Here is a 24834-nt window from a genome sequence, read left to right as displayed (position 1 = left end):
GATCTGACACTCTCACATAGACATACATGCAGGTAAAACACCAATGCACATAACATAAAGGTAAATAAAATTAAAAAATGTTTAACATATGTATTTATTATTCTTATTGTCTTAAGAAGCTACCTAATCATTCCATACAAGTTTAGCTACCCATATTGAAAAGTAAGATACCCATTAATATATAAGAATGATATCTGGCAGGGTTATCTGGACCTAAAATTTTCATTAAAAGACCTGATCACACTGTTTTTTAGCATCATACAGTAGTTTTCAAAGAGAGGCATAAGTGCCTGATCTACCTGACCCCAGGCCATTATAAACAGGTGGGGAGAGATTTTAACATCACATAGCTACACAATGCTCCTGGCATTTGCTGTCTGGAGCTAGGGATGATAAATAACCACAGAAAGACTCCCAGAGAAGCAGAAACACTGAAAACAAGATTTCAAACCATATATTACAAGGTATTTCTAACAAAAGGAGCACAGGGCCAGCCTAGACCAAAACTTGTAGTTAGACTATAGACTAGAGTTGATAAAGAAGATGACACTCAGGGAAGCTGTGGCTATTAAGTGGGGTAAGCATCACCCAGGAATCTTTAATCTAACAGGTATCAGGTATAAAGTCACCACATACTACTATATTAACAATTAGGAACCGTGAAGTACAGTTTATTATTGGCTTATTACCGGATACTTACTAAGTACTGATAGAACAACACAGTTTAATAGTTTATGCAGAATCTCTGAAGTCGATCCAGAATAAAAATCAAAATTATTTAAAATGTTTCTTTAGCTTTTCCAAACCCCAAGTCCCTAACACACCAGATTTTGTATGCTTCACCAATGGTGCTGTTCCTTTGGTACCCAGTAAAGGAAACATTAGTTCCAGCATTAAAATTCTGTAGTGTTATATCCAATATTGCAAATATTTTTGACTTACCTCATATGGTAGTTTGTCAAAATACCCATTATTTGGCCCATCCCCAAGAGCAGCACTGCTAAACTTTTTGTTAAGACCATCCATTCCACAGCTGTCCTTTTCTTCATAGTCGTCATCTTCGAGGTCATTCATGTCAACAAGCGAGGTCTTCAGAGAGAGCAGTGGCTTGTCCTTTGTACCGTGTAGCACGACTGCATCTAGTTCGGTGTAATAATCCAGAAGGGAGCTATTGACTTCCAGTCGGATAAGGTTGGTGGGAAAAGTTATCTGCTTAATACAAGGTTTAAACTGACGAGCCTGGGAAGCATTCACCTTCGTAGGTTTCTCTGACCAAAGAATCTCCCATCTGCCAACGAAAGAAATGTCCCTACAGTTTAGAATGTGGTCTGCCAGTGCTCTCAGGGTATAGTCCCTGCCCAACTAGTACAGTGTAAAATAAGTGGACCAAGCAAGGTGAATAAAATCAAACACAAGAGTCACTTCCAGAAAATTACTTAAAAAAAAAAAAAGAAATATCATCACTTAAAATAGTTTACACTCTACCCAAAAGTTCTTTGTATTTTTTCCCAAGATTTCACATTGGTTAAAGACTAGAATCAAAAATGTACAACTAAATATAAAAGCTTTTTGAGACTGTAAGCTTAGGCACTTAGAAATATGTAACATATTTCAACCTTCAACTTTTTCTTTGCTTCTGATTTAACAATAAATAAAATTCTTAAAAGCATAATATTTACTATTTTGTTTTCGCCTATACCTTTATCAATTTCAAGAGATTCCCCTCTGTATCTACTCTGTTGAGAGATTTTTATCATATGAGTGTTTTGAAGGGAGCCAAATGTTTCTTTCTGTGTCTCATAAGATGATCAGGACATTATGTTTTTATTCTGTTTAAAAGAAATATTACAAATCCTGTGCTGTGGCTCGTAACTCTAATTCCAGCATTTGGGAAATAGACACAAGATGTTCACTAAGAGTTTAAGATCAAACTTGGCTCACAGCCAGATCCCTCAAAAAATGGGGGAAATAAATAAATTGATTTTCAAAACCAAAAAAGACTGGAATCAATAGCTAAAGGTATCTTAAGAATCAAATTCAATTTTACAGAATAAACCCTGAAGAAAAATAAGCACACAGAATAAATCTGTCCTGTTTGTCATCCTCAATCAACTTGGAAGCAAAGTTGACCCTCTCACCTCACAGGAGTCTCCTTCCAGCACTTCTAGTTTTGTTGTTGGCCTCACACAAACTCAAAATTCCACGTGCTTTCTGTGTGTGAGAGTGCGTATGTGTGCAGGGATGCATGTGTGGAGACCAGAGCACAACCGTGAGCTCATTCCTCAAGTTCCTTGTCTTTTTTGTTTAAGACTGTCCCCACCTCTGCCCAAAATGAGCTTACAAGTGTACACCATCACGGCCAGCTGTTCCTCACATGGGATCTGGGAATGAAGTCAAGTCCTCAAGCACTTTATTGATGGAACCATCTCCCCAGCCTTCAAGCAATTTTTTTTGTTTGTTTCTGAAATGAAGTCATTAAATTCGTCCACATATTCAGGAAATTGTCTTACATGCCCTTATCCTGAACTGCCATTTTTTATTCTTTTACTCACACCTATGTCCCTAAGATTTAACAAGTATCTAACATATAACCACAAAATAACATTCTCTCCTGTCCTTACAATACAACTCCCAACTCCCAGCCAAATTATCCTTACTTTTTTCCACAGGAAATCTACAACTAACTGGAGTCTATGCTCATGATATCTTCTCCAGTGACATATACATGTACTTCCTATTACTCTATGTCTACATAAGTCTTCTTATAAAACCATTCCCTCGAATTGCATGAAGATTCTTCATGAACAGTGGTGTTAGCCCATAGTTAATAATTTCATGTAGGTTGTAATTAACTACTCTAATATTATTATCTAATAAAACAGAGAAATTAAGAAGCATCCAATCATTTTCTTTGGCTAAGAGATTTCAATTTAGAAATTGAAGGTAAGAAAAGTTTTCCTCCAACTCCTGCCAGGGAAGCAGGTGGACTGACTGCGTATCCTCACCTCTTCCACAGACCCTCCCAGTCCTATCTGCCAGTCTCTACTCCAGCTCTGTAGAAGAGCGCCTGCTACAGCATCCCTTTCCTAACGTCATCTCCACTAGACCACACAGATCCCCTCTAATTTCTGTATTCCACACCCACTTGGCACTCCCTGGGAACCCACAGGGCACCCTGACCAAGAAGCCAGTAGGCTGACTGCAGATCTTTACAGCTCCCTCTGCTCCTCCAAGCGCAACCCACAATCCCCAGCTCTATGGCGGGACACCTGCTGCAGCCTCCGCTCCATCTCTGTCCCCATTCCCAGAGAACTAAGCAGATCCTGGTAGAACACACTGCTTCCCTGCAACCACATGTGGACCCTCACCCCCTCTTCCTAGCCTATTCCCATTCCAAAGACAAGAAAATCATGAAATTTGCAGGCAAATGGTGGGAATTAGAAAAGATTATCTTGAGAGAGGTAACTCAGAAGCAGAAAGACACACACGGTATATACTCACTGGATATTAGCCATATAATAGAGGATAAAATCCTAAAATCTGTACACCTGAAGAAGCTAAACAACAAGGAAGACCTTAGAGAAGATATTCAATCCTCATTCAGAAGGACAAATGCAATTGACATTGGAAACAGGAGAAGACAGGGAACAAGACAGGAGCCTACCACAGAGGGCCTCTGAAAGACACTACTGATCAAGGTACAAAAACAGAGGCTGAGACTCATAGCCAAACTTTGGGCAGAACACAGGTATTCTTAAGAAAGAAGAGGGAGATAGAAAGACCTGGAGGGCAGGAGCTCCACAGGGAGAACAACAGAACCAAAACACCTGGCAACTCATAAAGGAAAGCAGTTAATTGGGGGCTTGCCTCCAGTTTCAGAGGTTTAGTACATTATCAGCATGGCAGGAAGCATGGTGGCCTACAAGCAGACACGGTGCTGAAGAATTTGCTGAGAGATCTATCTCTGGGTCGGCAGCAGCAAGAAGACAGTGTGCCACACCATCGGGCCTGGCTGGGCCTTCGGAAATCCCAAGGCCCACCCCAGTGACGCACTTCCTCCAACAAGGCCACACCTATCCATGGTATGCATAATTCCTCTCAAGTAGTGCCATTCCCTAATGACCAAGCATTCCAATATCTGAGCTTACGGGGAACATTCCTCTCCAAATCACCACATGTAGATATTACTCTTAGGTGAATGATAAGCAAGAACCATAGAGGATTAAGTATAGTGTAAGAGACTAATATATGCAGATCTTATTAGGGAAGGGAAATAGAATAGATAATTATGGATAGACTGGAGGCTGGAAGAAGTATACCATATAGGGAGGGTGAAGGAAGAGGGGTACAAGGAGGAAATATAGGGAAAGACAACTAAAATTAAATGACATTTGAATGGTAGTATGGAAATCTAATACAGGAGAAACTTCTTAAAATATTTAAATATACAAAGGCATTCTAAATGATAGTGCCAAATAATGGAGGAGACAGAGTACCAACTGGCTACCTCCTGCCACCAAAGGAAGCTTCTAGTATCAGGATTAGGTTATATCTAATAGAGTTGTTGGCCAAAAGAGCCCCACAGGAAACCCCAAACAACCCAGGTTGTTTTCAAGACTATATATTGCTCTCACAAGCTGACAGCAAGGTCCCATTGCTTAAGACAACACCTACACACTCCACAAAATGGAACTCATACCTAACACTGACTGGGTGATCAAGAACCTGAGACTAGCTAGCCCAGCCTAGGATAGAACCATATACTACTGGTCTTAAAAAAATAGGAATAAAATAACATCAATTATCCTCATAAATCACTGCCTTGTTCAGCTATTATCAGAGAAGCTTCCTGCTGCAGCAACAGATGGGAACAAATACAGAGACCCACAACCAGACACCATACAGAGAGAGACAGACAGGCAGGCAGATAGAGACAGAGAGACAGACAAAAAGAGATAGAGAAAGAGAGTCTTAGGGTTACATTGCTATAATGAGACACCAAAAGCAAGGCAACTCTTATAAAGGAAAACATTTAATTGGGGCTAGCTTACAGTTTCAGAGGCTTAGTCCATTATCACCATGGTGGAAAGCATGGTAGCACCAGGCAGACATGGTGCTGGACAAGGAGCTAAGGGTTCTACCTTGATCCTCAGTCAGCAGAAGAGAACTGGATGTGCTTCACACTGGGCTTGGCTTGAGCATTTAAGACCACAAAGCCCCACCTCCACAATGATACACTTCTTCTAACAAGGCCACATCTCCTCCAATAATACTGTCACTCCCTATGATTAACCAGTCAAACACATGAATCTATGGGGCCATACCTATTCAAACCACCAGAGAGACAGAGATGAGAGAGAGACAAGGAGAGACAGAGAACCTCTAAGACAAAGACATAAAGAGACACACACACTCACACACACACAGAGATGGAGTGACCTTAGAACACTTATCTATAAATAGGATTTCTTTCATCAAATTCTCCCCTCAGAGTACAGGAAACCCTGAGGAAGAGGAGGTAGAAAGAGTATAAGAGCCAAAGGGAATGGAGCACACCAAGAAAACAAGCCTCTCTGAATTTGCATGTGCAAACCTAATATGAATTCAGGGACCGAAGCAGCACGCACAGGGCTTGCACAGATCTGCACCAGGTTTGTGGCATATATATTATGGCTTCTACTTTAGTGTAGGATTCCAAAGTGTGTGAAGGTCAGATATTGTGCCTTCTCTTGAGCCCTTTTCTTTCCGGTGGTTTGTCTTGTCCAACTTTTGATGAGATAGTTTTTATCTTATCTTAGTATATTTTATTTTGTCACATTTTAACTATTATCTCCTGGAAGCCTGTTCTTTTCAAAGGAGAGACAGAAAGGATGTGTGTCCTGATGAGAGTGGAGGTGGGGAGGAACTGGGAGGCACTGAGAGAAGGGAAACTAATCAGGATGTAGTATGTGAGAAAAGAATATATTTTCAATAAGAGGTAAAAAGCATATTTTTAATTTCTCAATATATACTATTTTAAAAATTGCTTTCCAGATAGCTATGGTTGGCAGAAAAAAACGAATGACTACTGAAAGGTTCACAAATTGTTTATTATAATCTCTACTGTCATACTGAGCCATGTCTCCCTATGATGGAATTTGTAATTCACTGATCACTAATAATACTTAAAAATTTAGTATATTATCTAATAATACTGCTCATATCATATAACAAACTGTTGACTTTATTTCCTTGACCATAAGTAAAAATAGAGTAAGGCACATAAAAACTGAAATCTAGAAAATGAGGCCACTGATATGTAAGTATCCTGACAGTCTAGTTAAGCCAAGATGGAACTAAGAAGAGCACATGGCCCTAACCCTGAGAGCATAGAGAACGAAAATATGCTCGTTTTTACCTTCAAGAATCAAAGCATAAGTTCAAGGAGATTTCTTGATAAAATTGTTCTTTATCATGTATCTATGGAATCTAATGTGATACTTCAAATATTATGCACTATGCAGTGATCAAACCTAGGCTCCCCAATCAATTTCTGACCCCCATAATACTACTCTGAATCTTCAGCAGTCACTATTCTCCTTTCAGGTTGACTTTACTTTGGCTCCCATACATGAGGAAGAACACGGGCGCTGGCCTCTCTGTCATCAAGCTGAATGCACTTAAGTGGAGAGCACATAATGTCCTCCAATTCTACCCATTTTGCTGCAAATGACAACATTTTATTGTTCTTTATTGTGGACTGATACCCATCGAGCACATACGCCACATTTACTTCATTAATTTATCTGCTGACAGCATGTACATCTGAGCTGTTACAGAGTGCTGCAGTAGCCATGCCAATACAGCTGCTTTCAGTAATGATTTTCTTTCAATTGGACACACTCAGAAGCAGAGCACTCCATGGGAATTCTTGTAGACTCACTCCCAAGGGATCATAAGCCACAGAACAACAAACAGGTAACAGGAACTCTCACAGTTTCTAGAACCATAAGAATCACTCACTTATCTGTTATCTCTTGATTCTCTTCTGAAGATTAGAAATAAACCCCCCAAAATAAAAGAGCCCGTATGTGTACTTAGAGATAACAGTCCAGTCGCTCCCATTCTGTGTGAAAGGCCTGGCCAATTCTGACTTCATGACAAAATCATAGTCGGAGGGCTACAAGGACAAGGGAAGAAGGATTTTGGCAATTCATGAAACTGCTGCTTAAGCAACTTCCTTTGGCAGCAAACGCTCGTTCACATGGCAGCGTCTGGTGCTCCCCTTTACTAACTTCACTGTTATAAAAGGGTTTTGAGCACTCAAAGAACAAATCACTGAACTTTATCCCCCAAATAACAAAACCCAGTTTCTTTAATATGACATCAATTAGTCATTTTCTGCCTTCTTCCCCACCTTCTTTCTCTTTCTTTCAAACTGTAACCCCGAGCTAGTCTATTTTCTGATCCTCAGCCATAGGTTGCTTTGTACTCCCTCTTCTCTTTTCCTCTTAACAAGGCAGTAGGCAAAAAGCCAGAAAGACACCAAAATCTAACAGAACTGCCTGTAATTTCCTATGCTATTGGCTAACAAAATCACAAGAAATAGGAAAGCATGCCTTTTAAATTTTTGAATGTTTGAGACTATAGGGAAGCTCATTTTCTACATATAATTCCTCAACTACTCTAACACACTCTAACCCAGGAGTTCATTTTAACCCCTCAATGTCACAAAACTGTTCAATTAAAACAAGAGGAAACCATCCAGTATATGACAGAGCTTTCCTGACTACGAGAGAAAGAGAATATACCTTGTTGTACACATACAAAGATACACACATTATTGTAAAACTGTTCTTTATTCAAGATTCATACTAAGTTGATATAATTGGTAGTAATTTGATGCTAAATGGTATTATTCTTTCATTTGTCTTCTTATGCCTGCAATTTAAGCAAAGTAAATGATCTGACAATTATCACATAATCTAGTTGGCAGTAGCTGACTCCTCTCTCCCACTCACAATCCCTCATCTCTTCTTGTGTCCGTCCTCCAGATAGTCTTGCTATGCAACTTGAGACATTCATCTTCAACCCTGTTCACAAAACTATCAGGGCCTTCTAAGTGGTATGCAGCCAGTGTTTGTCTGTCCCCTTCCATCCCTACAGCCCATGCTAGAGACTGACAGGTACTGTTGGGCCTGTGGAGGATACTGAAACCACACCAATTGTACCCTTCTCTTCTGAGCGTGCTGTTTCCTTGTTGGTATCTCCCAAGACACTTCCACAGAAGAGTAGGAATCTTCCTGTAGCTTCTGGAAAGCCACTTCCAGGACAGCTCTGAGGTCTCAAATTCCAGAAAACCCTAGTTTAGATCTTAAATCGTCTCCTGAGGTTTGGGCTTTTCTCACGTCTTCGAACACTGATCTAACCACTATAGGTGTTATCCTTCTCCACTTCTCTTGGTCCTGCTGGAGCCATCGTTAATCCTGACTGAATTCACTCCCTTGATGAAACTACTAAATCAGTCTTCCCAGAGCCACACACACATTGGTGCCCCCCCTCCCCCACCAGTATGTATCCCCGAAAATGTCAGTCTTTTCCAGGTTGGCTTGTAACACAGAACAAAAATCATCTTTTTGTGGCTTTCTGTTTTGTTCCCATTAGAGAAAGGATGTTCAATAAATGTTTCTTACTGTCTAAGAAAACTCACCAAAATATTAACAGTTACTGAGTCTGACCAAAAGAACTCTAGGTACTGTTTCGTTTTCTTTTTAGACAATGAAGCATCTATTAAGCTCACAATCAGTAAAACTTAAAAATGTCTTTTGAGCCAAGTATTCCTAACACTTGAATGATGGAGGAAGGGGGCCTGCTGTGAGTTCCAGGCCAGCTTAGGGCTAGGATGAAACTCTGTCTCCAAAAACGAAACAAAACAAAATTTCTTACAACTGCAGAAATACATTTTGATCTGATTCCTTTTCTCTTAAAATGTATTGATGTTTTCTGAGAAATAAATCTAAAATTCAGTAAAGCAAATCAGAGGCATCTACAAATTAAATTTTAAAATTACACAATCAAATCAGTTATGCAGCAATATCTGGGATCTGAGCAAAGGCTGTGTACGTGTCACAGTTTTTAAAATGTGAATAACTTGATAAGAAAGACAAAGAATGACAGAATATTATAATTCTCACATGAGAAAATATCTTGTCCAAATTTCTTTTTTTTTTCTTTTCAGAAAAGAAGTCTTTATATGAGATGATGGTTTGTGTTTTTAGCAATTCATTAGCAACCCTGCACACAATAAATTATCAAAGCAGTTTCCAGAAATAGCTGAGCTGACCTCTGTAGTTACTTCGTGGCAGGATAGAATCGTGTTCCTTGGAACTGAGGGCAGAGAGGCCAGCCAGCAGTTGGGAGCTGCCCCCTGCTGCACTCCTTCTACACTGGCATCTGTGGGCTCACGGTTCCCTGGCACCTGCGAAAGGTGCCTAGGAACCACTTCAGCTAGCATAAAGTTCAAAGGGCAAAGATGTGTACTATGTACATTGTTGCTGATGTTATGTTCAACACTTATAATACCACGCAATACATGACAGACACTAAAAAGTTTAATGAATAATTTAAGATTGACATTAACATCTAAAAAAGAGAGATAATCAAAGGAAAAGGATACAAACATGGTTCTTAGATATAGGAAAAGGTATTCAAACTTGGAGATAATGAAAGAATTTTAATAAAGATAATAAAACATTTTCACCTAATAAATTACAAGACTATGGTACTTATTAACACTGTGAGTCTTTTGGGAAAATGTGTCCATTTTTACATTTCTTTTGGAAAGATAAACAGTTACAGACCCTTTAGAGGGAATTTGGCTCCATGCATAAAAATCACAAATATGTACTTCTCCCTGGCCAGGCAATTCTTCTGGGGTGCTTATCCCACACAAAGACCTACAGAAGAGTGAAGTAATGTACTGTAACCTCACTCTCTGCATTCATGTTTCTAATAGCCAAAGACTGGCAGAAGCTAAGCACCTATCAGTTAAGGGATAGTAAATAAACAGGACGCGCGGGTGGGACACAAATTGTGCAGCTACAGGAAAGGACGGAGGAGCTTCACTGCTACACAGTGAAGCAGGTCAGGTACAAAACAACGTGAGCTCTAATCATTGGATGGACAAAGAAGATCACAAAATGTATTTGCTTCGCTTCTATCTGCACAGAGAAAGGGAAACGACACAAGAAAACTTTACAGGTGGTTTCTTTGGGGAAAAGGGCGAGTCACAGGGACATGGAAAGGACATGTTCGCATGGCTGCACTTTGTACATTTTGACAACTGGCCTACGTGATTATATCACCCCTCAGGGAACTGCACAAAAACAACAGTCATGGGGTCTTCTCTACAGGTTAGTGATGTAAACAGACTTACAAGGGGAACCAGCAATTCCTTAAAACTTAGCATGTTTCTTTAAATGAACATGCTGACTATAAAAGCATTCAACTAACATCAAGGCTCAGTTCCTAAAGACCTCTCTACACCTTCACTCTATAGGCCTATCTTGAGTTGTATTTCAAAGGATTTCAGCACAGTTAGCATGAGGCTGACTTGAAAATAAGTTTACAAGTCCTGTAACCTACTGACCATTGCAGATTATACCATGTTCCCGTTACCTTAAACTATGTCTTTTCATTTACAGTAAATTCTATGACAAGCAAATAACACAAATCTATGATTATAATGTATGGTGTCTTAGGTAGAAAATATGCATTAAATTTTTAGGTGAGTGATCTCTCTTCTTCACCAGGACATTAAGAAAAGAGGTCTCAAAATCAAAGGTATCTAAGTGACTTAAGAGAATGCTGTCAATGAGAAAAAAGATCAAATGACCTCCAGTGCTGACACTACCCAACCTTCCATCCACATGACTTGGGCCATTCAAAAAATGAGGAACTGAGTCTTACCTTACTTCAGCTGGAGGATTTGGGGAGTAGGGATTAGCCGAACAAGCCAGAATTCTGATGACTGCTCCAGGGTGGTAGGTCTCCAGCACATGAACAGCTGTAGGATACACTTGTTGCTCAAAAGTAACTTCCACATAGTCCTGGCTCTGAAAACTGGACGGTGTCCTTCTGAATGGCAGGGAAGCACTAGGACACTGATCCCACCATGTTCCATAAGTTCGAAACACAGCTGTCTGTGTAAAGTCACCAGAACTTGGGAAGACATTGGGCACGCCTGCCAAATTCCACATGGTATACGACATGCTGTTCTCACTGCCGTAATGGGAACTGAAGTCCACCACTTCTTTGGCGTACTGGACCACCTCCGCATTGAGAGGGGACATCCGGCTGCTTGACACTATAGTCCTATGGGCGTTCATCATATCTCCTCTTGTGGCTGTCCTGGCTCGGCGCCGCAGGCACATATAATAAAACATGGTCAGAACTGTCAGCATGGGAAAGACTGGTGGCATCTAGCCGTGAGTTATGACGCTTCAAAGGGTCAGGTGTCCTCAGTGAGATGCATGAACGCTGAAGGACGGTCTACAAAATGAACGGCTTGGTAAAGTAAAATAATTTAAATAAGAAAAAAGCATGGATACAGCAACAAAGAGGCTTTATCCCCAGTGTCATTGCCCAGAATGAAATCTGAAAATGAAAGTTTTCACCTATAAATATGAACTCTGGCATAAACAATCTAGCTAATGTAGTTTGTAAGCAACTTACATACATAACTTTATGCTAAAGGGGGAACAAACTCCTAATATAAGGCAACTGAAGACATACGAATCCCGAAGCCAAATTTTATATAAAATAACCACTACTCAAGAAATATCTATCACATCCTTGAACCTTTAAAAGTAAAGTTACTTAAAACACGTCATGAACTGTTAAAACACTACTTTCCCCTCTGATCTTAGGCACTGACACACTTTCACATTTTAACACACAGTAACCTATTATGGGCACAGCAAGCAGCTTTACCTGCTGCGCCAACACCCTGGTTCTGACTCCCTGTTGGTGATTATTCTTCTCTCCCAAACACACTATGTGCAGATTCCACAATATGAGTACACAGTTTTTAAGAAGACAGTTCAGACCAAGTAAATTAACTGCCTTACATATAACAGATCAACAACTGGTATTTGATTTATACCCTTAGTTACTTGTTAGGGCAGTTCTCAGCTGCCTGAGGCACCTGACTTGTTGCCAGATACTCTTAGGAATCACTTACCCCAGGTAGAACAGTCACGTGACACACATGGGACTTACAGGAGCTGGCACCCATCCGCTTGTCCGAAACATGCATGCTGCTTTCACCTGCAGGTGCTGAAATGAGACAGCCTGAAACAGAGTTAAACAAACAATTTTATTTCTAAGTTAATAAGTCAAATTATCCCAAGACAAGTACATTTACAAAATTTTGACATATTGATAGAAAAGTGATGTGGGGGGGGAGAATAAAATAATTTAAAAATAAAACCTTCCAACTACGCTATATTTCTCAAAATTTTGTAGAAAATCCTGTATTAACAATTTCTTAAAATTTGTTTATCATAATTTGATAAAAATATAACAAACCACACCTAACTGGAAGGTTAAACCTGTAGTTTTGTTTCAAACTATGAGTGAAGAAATGTTTTCGGAGAGTCAAACAGTGTTTTCAAATTTCTGAACTACTCTGTAACCTTCAATAGTCAAGAATAATCCAGGAGGAAGACACTCTTGTTTCAAGCCATCTCTACTAACTTACAACACATCCTCACCAAGAAGACCACTGCTTGTCAATATGAACAAGGAAACTGAATACTTGTTTTGTCCTGGCTCCAGCTTCTTTTTAAAAAATTTAAGTATAGCTCTAGTTCCAAAACTTGATCACTAAGATAACTAGAAAAGATCATACTGAATGAGGTAACCCAGAAGCAGAAAGATACACAAGGTATATATTCACTCATAAGTGGATATTAGCCATATTATATAGGATAAACATCCTAAAATCTGTACACCTAAAGAAGCTAAACAACAAGGAGGACCCTAAGGAAGATGCTTACCCCTCACTCAGAAGGGCAAACAGGATAGACATTGGAAGTAGGAGAAAACAAGAAACAGGACAGGAGCCTTCTACAGAGGACCTCTGAAAGACCCTACCCACCAGAGTATCAAAGGAGATTCTAAGACTCACACTTTGGGCAGAGTACAGGGAATCTTATGGAAGAAGAGGGAGAGAGAAAGACCTGGAGGGGACAGGAACTGCACAAGAACAATAGAGTCAAAATACCTGGGTCCAAGGGGTCGTGCAGAGACCAATACTCCAACCTAGGACCATGCATGGAGAGGACCTAGACCCCCTGTTCAAAGGAAGCCCATTGGCTGTTCAGTTTCCAAGTGGGTTCCCTCGTAAGGGGAGCAGAGACTGTCTCTGACATGAACTCAGTTGCCTTCTCTTTGACCAACCATGTGGGGATCCAGCCTTGCCAGGCCACAGAGGAACATGATGCAGCCAGCCCTAAAGAGACCTGATAAGCTAGGGTCAAATAAAAGGGGAAGAGGTCATCCCCTATCAGTGGACTAGGGAAGGGGCATGGGGGAGAAGAATGAGGGTGGGTGAGACTGGGAGATGAAGGAGGGGGCTGCAGAAGGGGTACAAAGTTAATAAATTCTAATAAAGAAATACATAAATTAAATTAAGTTTTAAATAAATAAATACATAATTTAAGTAGAGTTCTAGCTCCAAAACTTGATTACAAAGTATGACCTGTATTCATCCACACCTCCAATGGCTGTTTCTGATAAACAAGATGCAACCTACATTCCTTATACGGAGGCCTTCTACAAAGCAGACATCCCTTCTCTGCTAACCTAGAAAGCCCAGCTCTGACCTTTGTACTGCACTTCATGTGTGGCACAGCAGCAGCAAACTTAGTCTCTGGAATCAAATGTCCTGCATTTATCTCAGAAACGCTTTTAGTGGGGAATACATTTCTTTTTTTTTTTTTTTTTTTTTTTTTGCAATAGTGAATCCAGACAATGGTCTTCATTTCATTTCTTTTCTTTTTATGTTCATTCACTTTATATCTAGATTATAGCCCTCTTCCTGTCTCCTGCCAGTCCAACCCTCCTCTCCTCCGCCCCCCCCCCCATCGCCTTCTCCTAGACCACAGAAATGGGGAGCCCTCTTCCCCTACCATCTGGCCCCAGCCAATCAGTCTCCTCAGGATTCTCTTGCCTGGATTCTCTTCCTCTGTGACCTGGCAAGGCTCGCTCTTCGATCACTGCCCTCTGGTGGTCTCCATTTCTCAACATGTGGCTTGTGCATCTCTGTATTTCAGTAGGTTGGTAAAGAGGTGATGGGGAGCCACACCAAAACGACTCGGCAGCATCTTCTGCCTCTCTCCGCACCACCCTGGTCTAAGCACACTGATATGCTACACATGTTCTACGCTGTAGATGTTCTAACGAGTGCAATCATAAAGGGCAAGCATTAAACAAGTGTAGAGAACACACACCTGTGAGAAACAGCAAAGTCCAGGCCGGAGGACAGGCACCAGGCACCTGGCTCACAGATTACTTTATTAGCCAAAAGAGTTACAACAGAATACCCATCCAGCAGAGAGAAAATTACTAATATCTACAAACACAGGCCATGTTTGGAAGGACCTTCATGAAGCTCAAATCAGGAAGACTCCTGTCCATGTCATGCACCAGAAGTCCAGAGATAGGCATAGTGTCAATTCAATCAGGCATGTGCCATGCACCAGGCCGAACTTCATACCACCTTCAGAGTTTGGAGTTCTACCCAAACTCTGAGTTCTACTCTTCACTTCCAGTGAAAAAACTGGAAAAGCAAAACTGGTTTCAAACTGGGAGCATTTTGGGGCATGGTAGACCCAACTATGAAGCCTCCTTGTAAGGTTATTTCAACAAAGGAAAAAAAACAAACCCTTACTGAAGATGCATGCCAGTGAAAAATCAGTCACTAAAAAATGAAGCACAAAGGGGTCAGCTGGTGAAGGCAACAGAGAGGAATCTGCACCCTCAGGACAAGGAAATTGAGAATAACCAGAACAAGACCTGTAGACAAAGGCAGTGAAGCATTCAGGGAAGGAAACCATGTGCCATGAGAGGACTTTGGTCAAGTGGCCACTCAGACATCACCTCCCATTCCAAACTAAGCTCTTTCTGCTTCATTTCTCAAAACCGCTACTCAGAAAGCAATCAGTTTACTGACACTCTGTAAACACTTACAGAACAGGGTACCTTCATTTATGTCAATCCTCACAATCATTTTTGACAAAAAGATGGAGACGAATCATAAAAGGTAAGTTTTGGTTGTTGTTCCACAGCACAAACTTTACAACTGTTTCTCAGCTAGTTTGTACCACTGAAGATTACAAGATAACATAAAAATCAACAAGATTGTCATATAGCAATATTATTTTTGAGCCATGTAAAATTTGCATTGAGGCAACATATGTAAAATCCAGTGATAGGCCATCTCTGCCGATAAAAGGAGCCAATTCAAGCCGAATTAAAGCATAAATACAGGTGCATTGGGGGCAGCTCCCAGGCAGGCTCACTGACCTCTCAGGAGGGGGTCAGTGAGGTCACTGTACAGGAGACAGAAAAGCAGGAACGAGGATGCAGAGAGAGAGAGGGAACAAAAATGTCTAGATTACATAGTGAAGAACTTTTTGGGGAGAGGAAGCCCAGCCCCTGGCCTGGGAAGTCCAGGTAGGGACTGAGAGATTCTGGGAAAACCTGGGGGTCAGGTCTGCTTTAGCTAAATAGACACCTCAACCACTTGTCCCAGGTCTGAATCCCAACAACTGAATTATAAATTGTAAAATATGTTGTACTGTCAAGTTTCTTCAGATTAGAAATGTAAAATGGCCATTTTGTTTTCTTCAGTTCTTAATGAAAAGAATCTTTTGTTAATTTTTGTAAAATAAAGCTAAGTATTAATATGGAATAGTGTAATACTACAAGAGTGATTATAAAATGTACCTTTAGAAAGTTTCAAGCTCATACAAAAAGCAATCTAAAGACTCTCATAGCATATAAAAGTATGGCTTTGCAGTTAATAAGCCAAAATTAGTAAGAAAATGGCTATCAATTTATTTATTGCTTGATTCGAGCTCCTTATCAATACTGATTATACGGTGGGAAACTGTGGGCCATCAGAGGACCCATCATCACCAACCAAGCAGGAAATCTGTTCAACACAACTTAGTGGGTCCAGAAGTCCAGAGTCTAACAATGGGCAGTCTGTTTTAGAGATCTGTAAGTACAGTACAATCTGGAAAGTTCCCTGGCAGCAGCTATCTCAATACTATGCGCACAATAAAGTTCAGGGCACGACTATATCACAACTCCTTGGACAAGGTGAACTCTGCCATGAAGATGAGTTCGATGGCTCAATGGCCTAGATCTGGTGTGGCCTCAGTCATGCAGACAGTGCAAAGGTCATGGACCATGAAGTACATGTGACACCTCCCATGAGTTCTGCCGACTGAGAAAGAAAGATAAAGATAAAGGTCTAGGGAGGGGGATTCTGGGGTAACCACAGAAGTCTGCAGGATTCAGGTGTGGCCTGGCCCTACAGATAGCACAGATCATCAGGCTATTAACTACACCAACTCCCAGCCTTCTGGGTAGAAAACAGGTAGAGACATCCCTTCTGTTAAAGAAGCAAGCCTGTGTGCTCAGCATTCCTGGTTTCCCTAGGGCTTATCAGTGAGGACAAAGACCTCATGTCCTCTATAGGAAACTCCCAGGACATGGAAAACTTCACACAAGTAAAAGGAGCCAGAGCAGCGGCCATTATAAGTTGTATCTTGAGAATCTCATACTCCTTGGGAAACATCTTGCGTTATACAACATGGTTTTATTATAATACAGCTTTATTTTCAACCACATCTTCCATATTATAAAATGCTTAATCAAGTTAAATAAGACAATTACATGGAAAGTATTGACAGTAGAAAGAGAAATTAAGAGACACAGACAAGGGAGGACATGTGTTTACTAATGAGGCCTGAAATGAGATGGGAGCCAATGAGAAGCAAAGAGCGGGATGTGAGGAGCCATGACGACAGTCTACATCAGGCAGCACAGAGAGAGGAGGGACTTCACAAAATTAATTAATTAATTAGTTAATTAATTAATTAAAAAAGTGGCTCCAGAATGATACACTGCCAGAACAATGCAAGAACCTGGAAAACAAGTTTAAAACTCAAAAGTAGATTCTCAACTTGCAGGAAAGTGAAAGATCCGGGAAAAGAGAGGCTGCAGGCAGTAAAGCATGGCCAGCAGTGAAAGCAGGTCACACAAAATACTTAAGCCGCCCAGAGATGTGCCCCTCAGTGACAGGAGGACAAGGTGGAGACCAGCCAGCAGCAGTAGCAAAGGCAGCTGCAGGTGGAATGCAGAAACAAGTCATAAAAAGATTCTCATCATTTCTGAATCTGACTGAAACTCATCAAGAAAAGCAATGTGAGGAAAAGACTTTAGGGTTCAATCTCGAAATCCATGTGAACAAAAGGTCATGAGAGTGAAACTGTATTTGAATGTGGCTCATACAGCACTAGCTCTCAACTAGCTGTTTGAATGCTTCAACATTCACCCCATCCCCTCTAGGTGTGTACAATAACACACATTCTTATATCCTCTCTGATTCTCTAGGAACTTCTTTCATCAGCCTCCTTCCTACCTGCTCCTCACTTCCTCCTCAATGATACAGAAAAACAAAATGTTCATGAAAGGGTTTGGGCTATGACAGGTACAACAAAGTCAACTCCCTTAGCACCTGTCATCCCCCCTTTCTTTTCCAGTCTCCCCAGTGCCCACCCCCACTCGCCCTGTTCTCCCTGCAGACCCGAGGTTCTGCCCACAACTGCATTGAGTACCCACGGTATCTTCAAGCGTTCAGCTGAGCTGAGGCAGGGCACGCCTCTTTCTTCTCACCCGAGGTCAGGTTGCGAATGTATCTACCATTCATGTTTCCTTCACCCTCTCTCAGCCGTTTTTCACCTACAAAACGTTCCTTTCCCAAGAGACTCTGAGTTTCTCAAATTCAGAGCGTGTACTCTACTTTTAACTATGCCTGATTTAGAGTATGCCAATATGAGCATATATTTTATATGCTGTTTTATATAAATTTACCACAAAATAATAAACAACTTTAAAATAAACACAAAAATGAAATCAGTAATTCCTGAGGACAAGGTTCATATGAGGAAAAAAAGTCCATAACTTGATATGAAGAAAAAGGAGGAAAATGGATAATAAAAACTGCAGCACAATAGGAAAGAATCAAATGCATGGACTTCCCTGAAGCCATCCAAGAAGGAATAGTATACATATTGAAATTTTACTGTTCAAAGAGAATAAAAAAGCAGCAACTTCTGTTAGTACAAAGGCAGCCCCTGAATACATAAAAGAGGCTTGACTCTGGCCACAAAGGAACTCTGATTGAAATTAAAGAAAGAGTCATGAAAGATATGATTGGAGAAGTAAAAGACAGCTATTTTCTCAAATAGGAAACAGCTTTAGCACTCCAAATCTGTGCTAAGGCCATGGGCTGATTATGGAGAACTAGAAAAAAATACAAATGTAAAAGTTTTCAGAGAGAGAGGTGATGGGAGAGAGCAATAACCTAAGAGCTAAGACCAGGGACAAACCAAGAGGCAAGACTACAGGGGTCAGAGTAAAAAGCAAGGTTAATGCTGTTCTGGAATCAGGTGTGCTATTTATTCAGTCGAAAAGCTCAACAGTTAGCAAAAGCCTCTCTTCCTTCATCATAATCATCTACATGCCTATCCTGCATGCTTAACGCATATGGAAAAACATACAGCACAGTGAAAAGATATGAAGGTGGTACCTCAAAGCTTTCAGTGCCTTTCTTCCTCTGAGTAAGCGCTCCAATTAAGCATTTTATTAAGTTATCTGTTAATCTGTAGAGGACGACGGTGGAGAGGTGGCTCGGTCATTAGGAGTGCACAGCACTCTGGCACTGCACTAAAGTTAAGTTGCCAGCACCCATCTCAAGTGATTCACATCCACCTATCACTTCCGTCCTCTTGTGGGCTCCAAGAGCTCTGCGCTTTTGTGCACAAAGCCACACACTGAAACACACACACACACACACACACACACATATACAATATAAAACAGAATACTTTTTAAATGTCTTAAGAACAAAAATATTTTCTTTAAAAATTTCACCAAGGCCTGCTCTGATTTGGCTCAGTGGCCTCTGACCCTGCTGAAAGGCTGACGTGTCAAACAAAGTAATTTTAGTTCCTGAAGCGCAAAGCCTGATAAACACAGGCTCCAATAAAGAATATGTAGGGGAAAGTTTAAATAGACTTATGGGGAAAAATGACTCCTGTCTGGCTCTAAAGGCGGAGAACACACAATATGGAAAACTTAAAGAAATGGGAAAATTGTTTTCCAGTTTTCAAGTATAACTAAAAAAGTAAGGATGCAATACAAAGAGTCTGGACTACAGAGTGCTCATCAGAAGTCTGCTGTCTACACAAGATGTGTCTCGGGAGAAAATGAGGCTGGCATGACCTTGGACCCACCTAAAATGCAGAATCTGCTCTCACTTCTCTTTCTCCAGGCTTCTTTAATAAGCATATGTAAACCTCTAAAACATTTCACCATCAAAGTTTTGTGTAGTTTAGTTAAAAGCACAACCACCACCCCCACGCAGGATTTTTTTTTTTTTTTAAGCAGAGCTGAAGGATGAATTGATTGAAGATCTTCTGGGGAATGGATGTGGAAAGCTTCTTCCCATCCACCATGCTGTCCTGCAGTGAAGGTATTTGGAATGACCGGCTACAAGACAAAGTATCCTACAAATACTACTCAGTACAGTATCTGCACTTAACCTTTTTCTTCAGTGTCACATCATGGACAAGCGTACATAGGAAAGACTATGGATGTAGAAGAACCCTGAATTCTTAACACACACACATACAAACACACATCTTTAACTAAAATAGTAAAACCTAGGCATGTGAGGTTGAAGAAGAAGAAAAACAGCATCTACAATTGTTAAGCCATATTAAGTATAACCAAATACTAGCTATTCTTTTCTGTATAGCAAAACAGAGTACATTTATTTCATTAAAAAAAAAAATGGAAGATTTCAGATATCCTGCCTTGCAAAAAAAAACATGTTCAATATCATATATCTCTACTAACTAAAATGATGTAATCTTTTAAATTAACTTTGGGTCATATTTTGCATTCCAAGAAAATATATATCCCAAGAAAATACGTAATAAATTATATTAAAGAGTGACATGAGTTTTGAGAAAAATACAATCAAGATATTTATATAGCAAAAGCTCTCAGAACCAACATTAAAAGAAGAAGAACTGAAAAGCTGGCTCAGTGGTTAAGCGGCATCCTGTTCTTCCAAAGGACCTGACTGCAGTGCCCAGAGCCTACCTCAGGCAGCTCTCAACTGCCTACAGCTGCAGCTCGTCTTCTTGCCTCTGCAGGTACCCACACACAGAGGGCAAACACAGAGCCAGCACACAAACACATAAATACAAATGAAAATTAAGGGAAATAGGGCTGAGAAAAATATTAGTGAATGGTTTGTCAGATCTTAATGGCCCAATATATAAAGAGGTATAACATGTTAGAATAGAAACACTTAAAAAAATAAACAAAGGGTATGTATGGTACATAACAAAAAATTTAAATGACTAGTAATTAAGTACAGATATTCACCCTTATCAACAGGCAAAGAAATGCAATATCGAAACAATAATAAGATAGCATTTTTTATCCCCAAACCACCAAATATAAAAAGTGACTATATCTTCTCAGCAGTAACTGTTCAGGTATGTTTCTCCGTGTCTCAAACACAACTGCACTGGTCTTTATAGCAAATGGCCTTGGTAGATAATGAAGTCTCCCTAGGAAGTAAAGGCCTACAGGTTTGTTAACTATCCAGGAAAATGACCAGTATGTCTCCATCTTCAGCCAAAAGAACAGGCAGATTTACTTGCAGCTCACGAGGAAAGAGTCAAGATTCTCCCCCTTTGGTACAGTTGATTACAGGTGCTGCTGTCACGCAGCCCTGATCATATCAGCCCGAGAACAGTACAAAAGAACACTGTTTTGGTCTCTGATCCAGGGGCCTCATGCCTTCCAAAATTATCCACATAACCTTAGCTTCCAAGCAGGACACAATCACCAACTGTAACCATTCTTGACAGATATGACAAAAGCAGCATTAAGAAGTTGTATATATTTGGTCTTAGAAATCTTTTTAAAGTTTTTCATTTAAATATTTCACTTACGTGCATGAGTATGTTGACTGCACGTATGCACACCATGTGCATGCCTGGTGTCTGCAGAGGTCAGAAGGCATTGAACCTCCTCAAACTGGAGTTACACGTAGTTGTGGGTGCTGGGAACCAAACCTAGGTTTTCTGCAAATGCCAACTCCCTAGCCTCCTCATCAACAGTTGTTTTAAAGGGCACTATGAAAGAATCTCTGCAAAGTTAAAAGTTAGAAACACCCTTCCACCTAGCAATTCAATCATTTGCACCAAAAAAATAACCAAATATGCAAGTACTATAGTAATGTCTCTTGACCAGCATGAGATGTTTTAAGATCCCTCTGCAGATCCTGGATAGCAGAAACTCCTGGGTAGACTATGCTTCTTTCTATACATACATACTTCCCATACATACATAATGAACTTAATGGCTGGCTTCCCTTTGACATACTTGGATTTCCAATTGGCAACATTAACTTAAAAAGGTTACTTGATGATCTGATAATCAAGCCTGTTACTTAATAGTAAGGGGCATATGGTGTGTAGATGAACTAGAAAGATACAGTTCATAAATCAGGAGGGCATGCAATTTCATTCCACTACTCAGAATAGTGCATGACTTAAAACTTACACACTGTTTACCCTTGGAACTTACCACTTAATATTTTTAAACTAACACTAGTTGAAACCAAGCAAAGACAAATAGAAAACAAGACAGGGCTGCTTACACTAGAAAATACCCTGTAATTTCACTTGTAACAGAACTAAATCTGTAGTATCCTAAATATCATGAGGATTGGTTAAATGTTAGTTTGCTCCTACAATAATGAACCAAAAAGACCTTTAAAAGGTAAGAAGTCATGTGTATCTATATAAAGACACAGTCATCCGTGATTATTACTCAGTTGAAGCTGCAGAAAGCTATCCCACAGCAACACACTTACACACACTTTTTATATCTGGAATGAACAAAACACTAAGCAGTAATTATTATTTACACTTCTACTATAACAACACAGGAAATTAATTCCTTTTGGGACATGCTACTGTTGAAACTCAAGGGGTTATCTCAGAGAAGCACTGAGCTTGCCAGGGCTGAACGCAGGCACAGAATGCTGTATATTGCTGCAGAGAAAGGCAGACAGGATACACATGTGAAGACAAAATCCCTAGTCAACAGCTGCACAGATTGTCAATCAGCTTCTTTGAGGAGCACTCTACAGAGAGTGAACTGAGTGAGCAATAGAGGGCTTATGTAATAGTGGCCATTAATTCAACAGACCAAGAAGGCAAACTTCATTTTTTTTTTTTTTTTCAAAAGCTAGCAAGCCATTTTAGGGGGAGGACCAACACACAAAGGAATTCAACTGGGTGTGGTGCTGCACGTTTTCACCCTGGCACCCAAGGGCCGGCGGCAACCAGAGCTCTAAGAAAGCCCAGAAAGGACTTCAACTTGCCAACTAAATGTTCACTACAAAAACATTCAGCCATGTTCACAATAGGCCAGACAAGGTTCAAATCCCTACACACAGTAAAGCTGGAGTAGCACGGTGTTAACACAGGAAAGGAGGTCAGGGAAGCCTCAAGAATAACCTGGCACAAGTGTCTACCGTATACAAGAACTTGTCGGGGTGAAAAAGAACAGGATTCAACAAATCACGATGAAGTCTTTGGCTTGGGGGGGGGGGGGGGTGGAGGTACAGCATTATTTATCTCACATCAAAATTGATTAAGACAACAAACCAAGCAGGAGGGAGAAGGTGGCTTCATTCACAATTCACATTATAAAAAGCTCAACAGGTTCCCAAAGTTAGACTCGTGGGGATGGCAAATATTAACTCCACCAACACTGGGAAACATGGACTGACATAAGACCGGAAAACTTCTATTCAACGACCATATCTGGAAGCAAAACATCAGCAGTGAAGGACATTGTAAGACAGCAGGGACAGAGGATCACAATCAATGCATCACGGTGTAAATACAAGAATAAACCATCTTATGTGCTAACCTCTCTGATTTTCAAATCAAAGACAGAACAGGGTCCAAAGGACAAAACGCGGGGCAGGAGTTTTAAAAATTGGAACTCAGGTCTGGAAATAATGCAATTAAATGACTCCTCAGACAGTCTAATACTCGGCGCCACCCGTTAAGGCTGCGCTTCCACCCAAGAACTTACTCCGAGATGAGCGCGAGGGGCCCTCCACTCAATACCGTGGAGGATGGGAGTGTGCAAGAGAAGCAATGTGCCTGCCTTCGGAACTTAGCCCAGAGAGTGGGCGCGGGAAGCAGGGGGCAGCTGGGCCCGCAGCCCGAGCCACGGCCTGCCGCCCTCAGCCCGTCTGGCTTCCCGATCCTTCCTGGACTGCAGCTAGGATGGAGCCCAGGAGGCTCTGGGTCTAAAAGCACTTGGGGAAACCGAGGAAATGCCGAGCCGGACCCACAGCAAAACACAGTGACAGGTGGCGGGGCCCACCCTGCCGTGGAAAGAAGGCTGCAGCCGGCACCGCGTGGACGGGCGGGAGCGAGGTCGGGGCTGCGCGGCCGCAGGCCCCGCGTCCGCAGCGCGCCCGAGCACGCTAGGCCCGGGGGCAGCGCCGCGGGCGCGCGTGGGCCGAGGGTCTCCTCCCCGCGCTCCCCAGAGCGGCCGCGCCGGCCCCGCCCCCGGCCGAGGGGGCGTCAGGACCTGGAGGAGGGAGGAAGGAAGAGCGCGCCGTACCCCCGCAGGGTCCGGGACCGGGACCGGGCGAGCGAGGCTCCGCCACAAGCCCGCGGCGTGGGCGGCAGGGGCCACTCCCAGGATCCCGCGCCGCTGCCGCCGCGGCGAGCCCGGCCCAGCGCGACCCGGAAGGAAGACCGAGGCCGCGGGGCGGGGCGGGGCGGGGCGGGGCGGGGCCTTGACGGGGCGGGGCCTGGCGAGGCGGGGCTAGGGCCCCGGGAGCTGCTGCTCAGCTGCCTGGTAGTTGGAGCTGCTTAGCAAAGCCAGGGGTGGTCTGTAAATGGCCTGTTTGCTCCGGAGCTGGCGGGGATGGCGGAGCGTTCACCGCACCCATCCCTCCAAGGAGAGCCCTCCAGGAGTGGTGTAGTTCTGCTGGGCTTCTTCGAACTTCGTACTTCATACTCAACTCAGGTATTAGGCAAAAGGCACTTCGGCATAGGAGCAGTGGAATCTATGTTTTAAATTCTCTGCAGGCACAATCCACCAATTAATTAACAAACTCTTCAGCCCCAGAAACAAACCTTACGTGCAGGCTAACATGCACCCGAACATCCACAAGCCCACGACTGCTACCTCTGATGAAGATGCTGTCAAGGGTCTCCTTAGCCATCTCATTTCTTTTTCAGATGAACCTTTCTTTTGTTATCATATTTGTGTTTTCACAAGGTTTCAATTAATGAAAAACTTTTAAAAGATTGGTTTTAATTTTTTATTAATATCTCCCACCCCCATTCTGTGTGTGTGTGTGTGTGTCTGTGCGTGTGTGTCTGTGTGTCCCGCACTTGTGCACACATGTGCTTAGGTATCATGGAGGTCCAGAGAACA

General features: G+C 41.7%; 1 protein-coding gene across 4 annotated transcripts in view; it reads right to left on the bottom strand.

The window, feature by feature from the left end:
• Fbxl4 (F-box and leucine rich repeat protein 4) overlaps positions 1-24112 on the bottom strand; it is a 67652-nt gene extending 43540 nt beyond the window's left edge. The window contains exons 1-4 of one of the 4 annotated variants that reach the window (XM_055603298.1): positions 23977-24112; positions 12221-12330; positions 10948-11529; positions 943-1288 (exon numbers count right to left, since the gene is read on the bottom strand). In XM_055603298.1, coding sequence (XP_055459273.1) covers positions 943-1288; positions 10948-11459 — 858 coding nt within the window. In that variant the 5' untranslated portion in view covers positions 11460-11529; positions 12221-12330; positions 23977-24112. Of the gene's footprint in view, positions 1-942; positions 1289-10947; positions 11545-12220; positions 12331-23976 lie in introns of all 4 variants that reach the window. The other 3 variants (XM_055603299.1, XM_055603297.1, XM_055603300.1) reach the window with 3 other exon arrangements.
• Positions 24113-24834: the final 722 nt, after the last annotated feature.

This window comes from Psammomys obesus, unplaced genomic scaffold (genome assembly GCF_907164565.1).
Source record: "Psammomys obesus unplaced genomic scaffold, mPsaObe1.curated_primary_1811, whole genome shotgun sequence".
In the NCBI taxonomy this organism is placed as follows: domain Eukaryota; kingdom Metazoa; phylum Chordata; class Mammalia; order Rodentia; family Muridae; genus Psammomys; species Psammomys obesus.
Note: the sequence above shows the minus strand (reverse complement) of the source record. Positions and strands in the feature narration are given on the sequence as shown.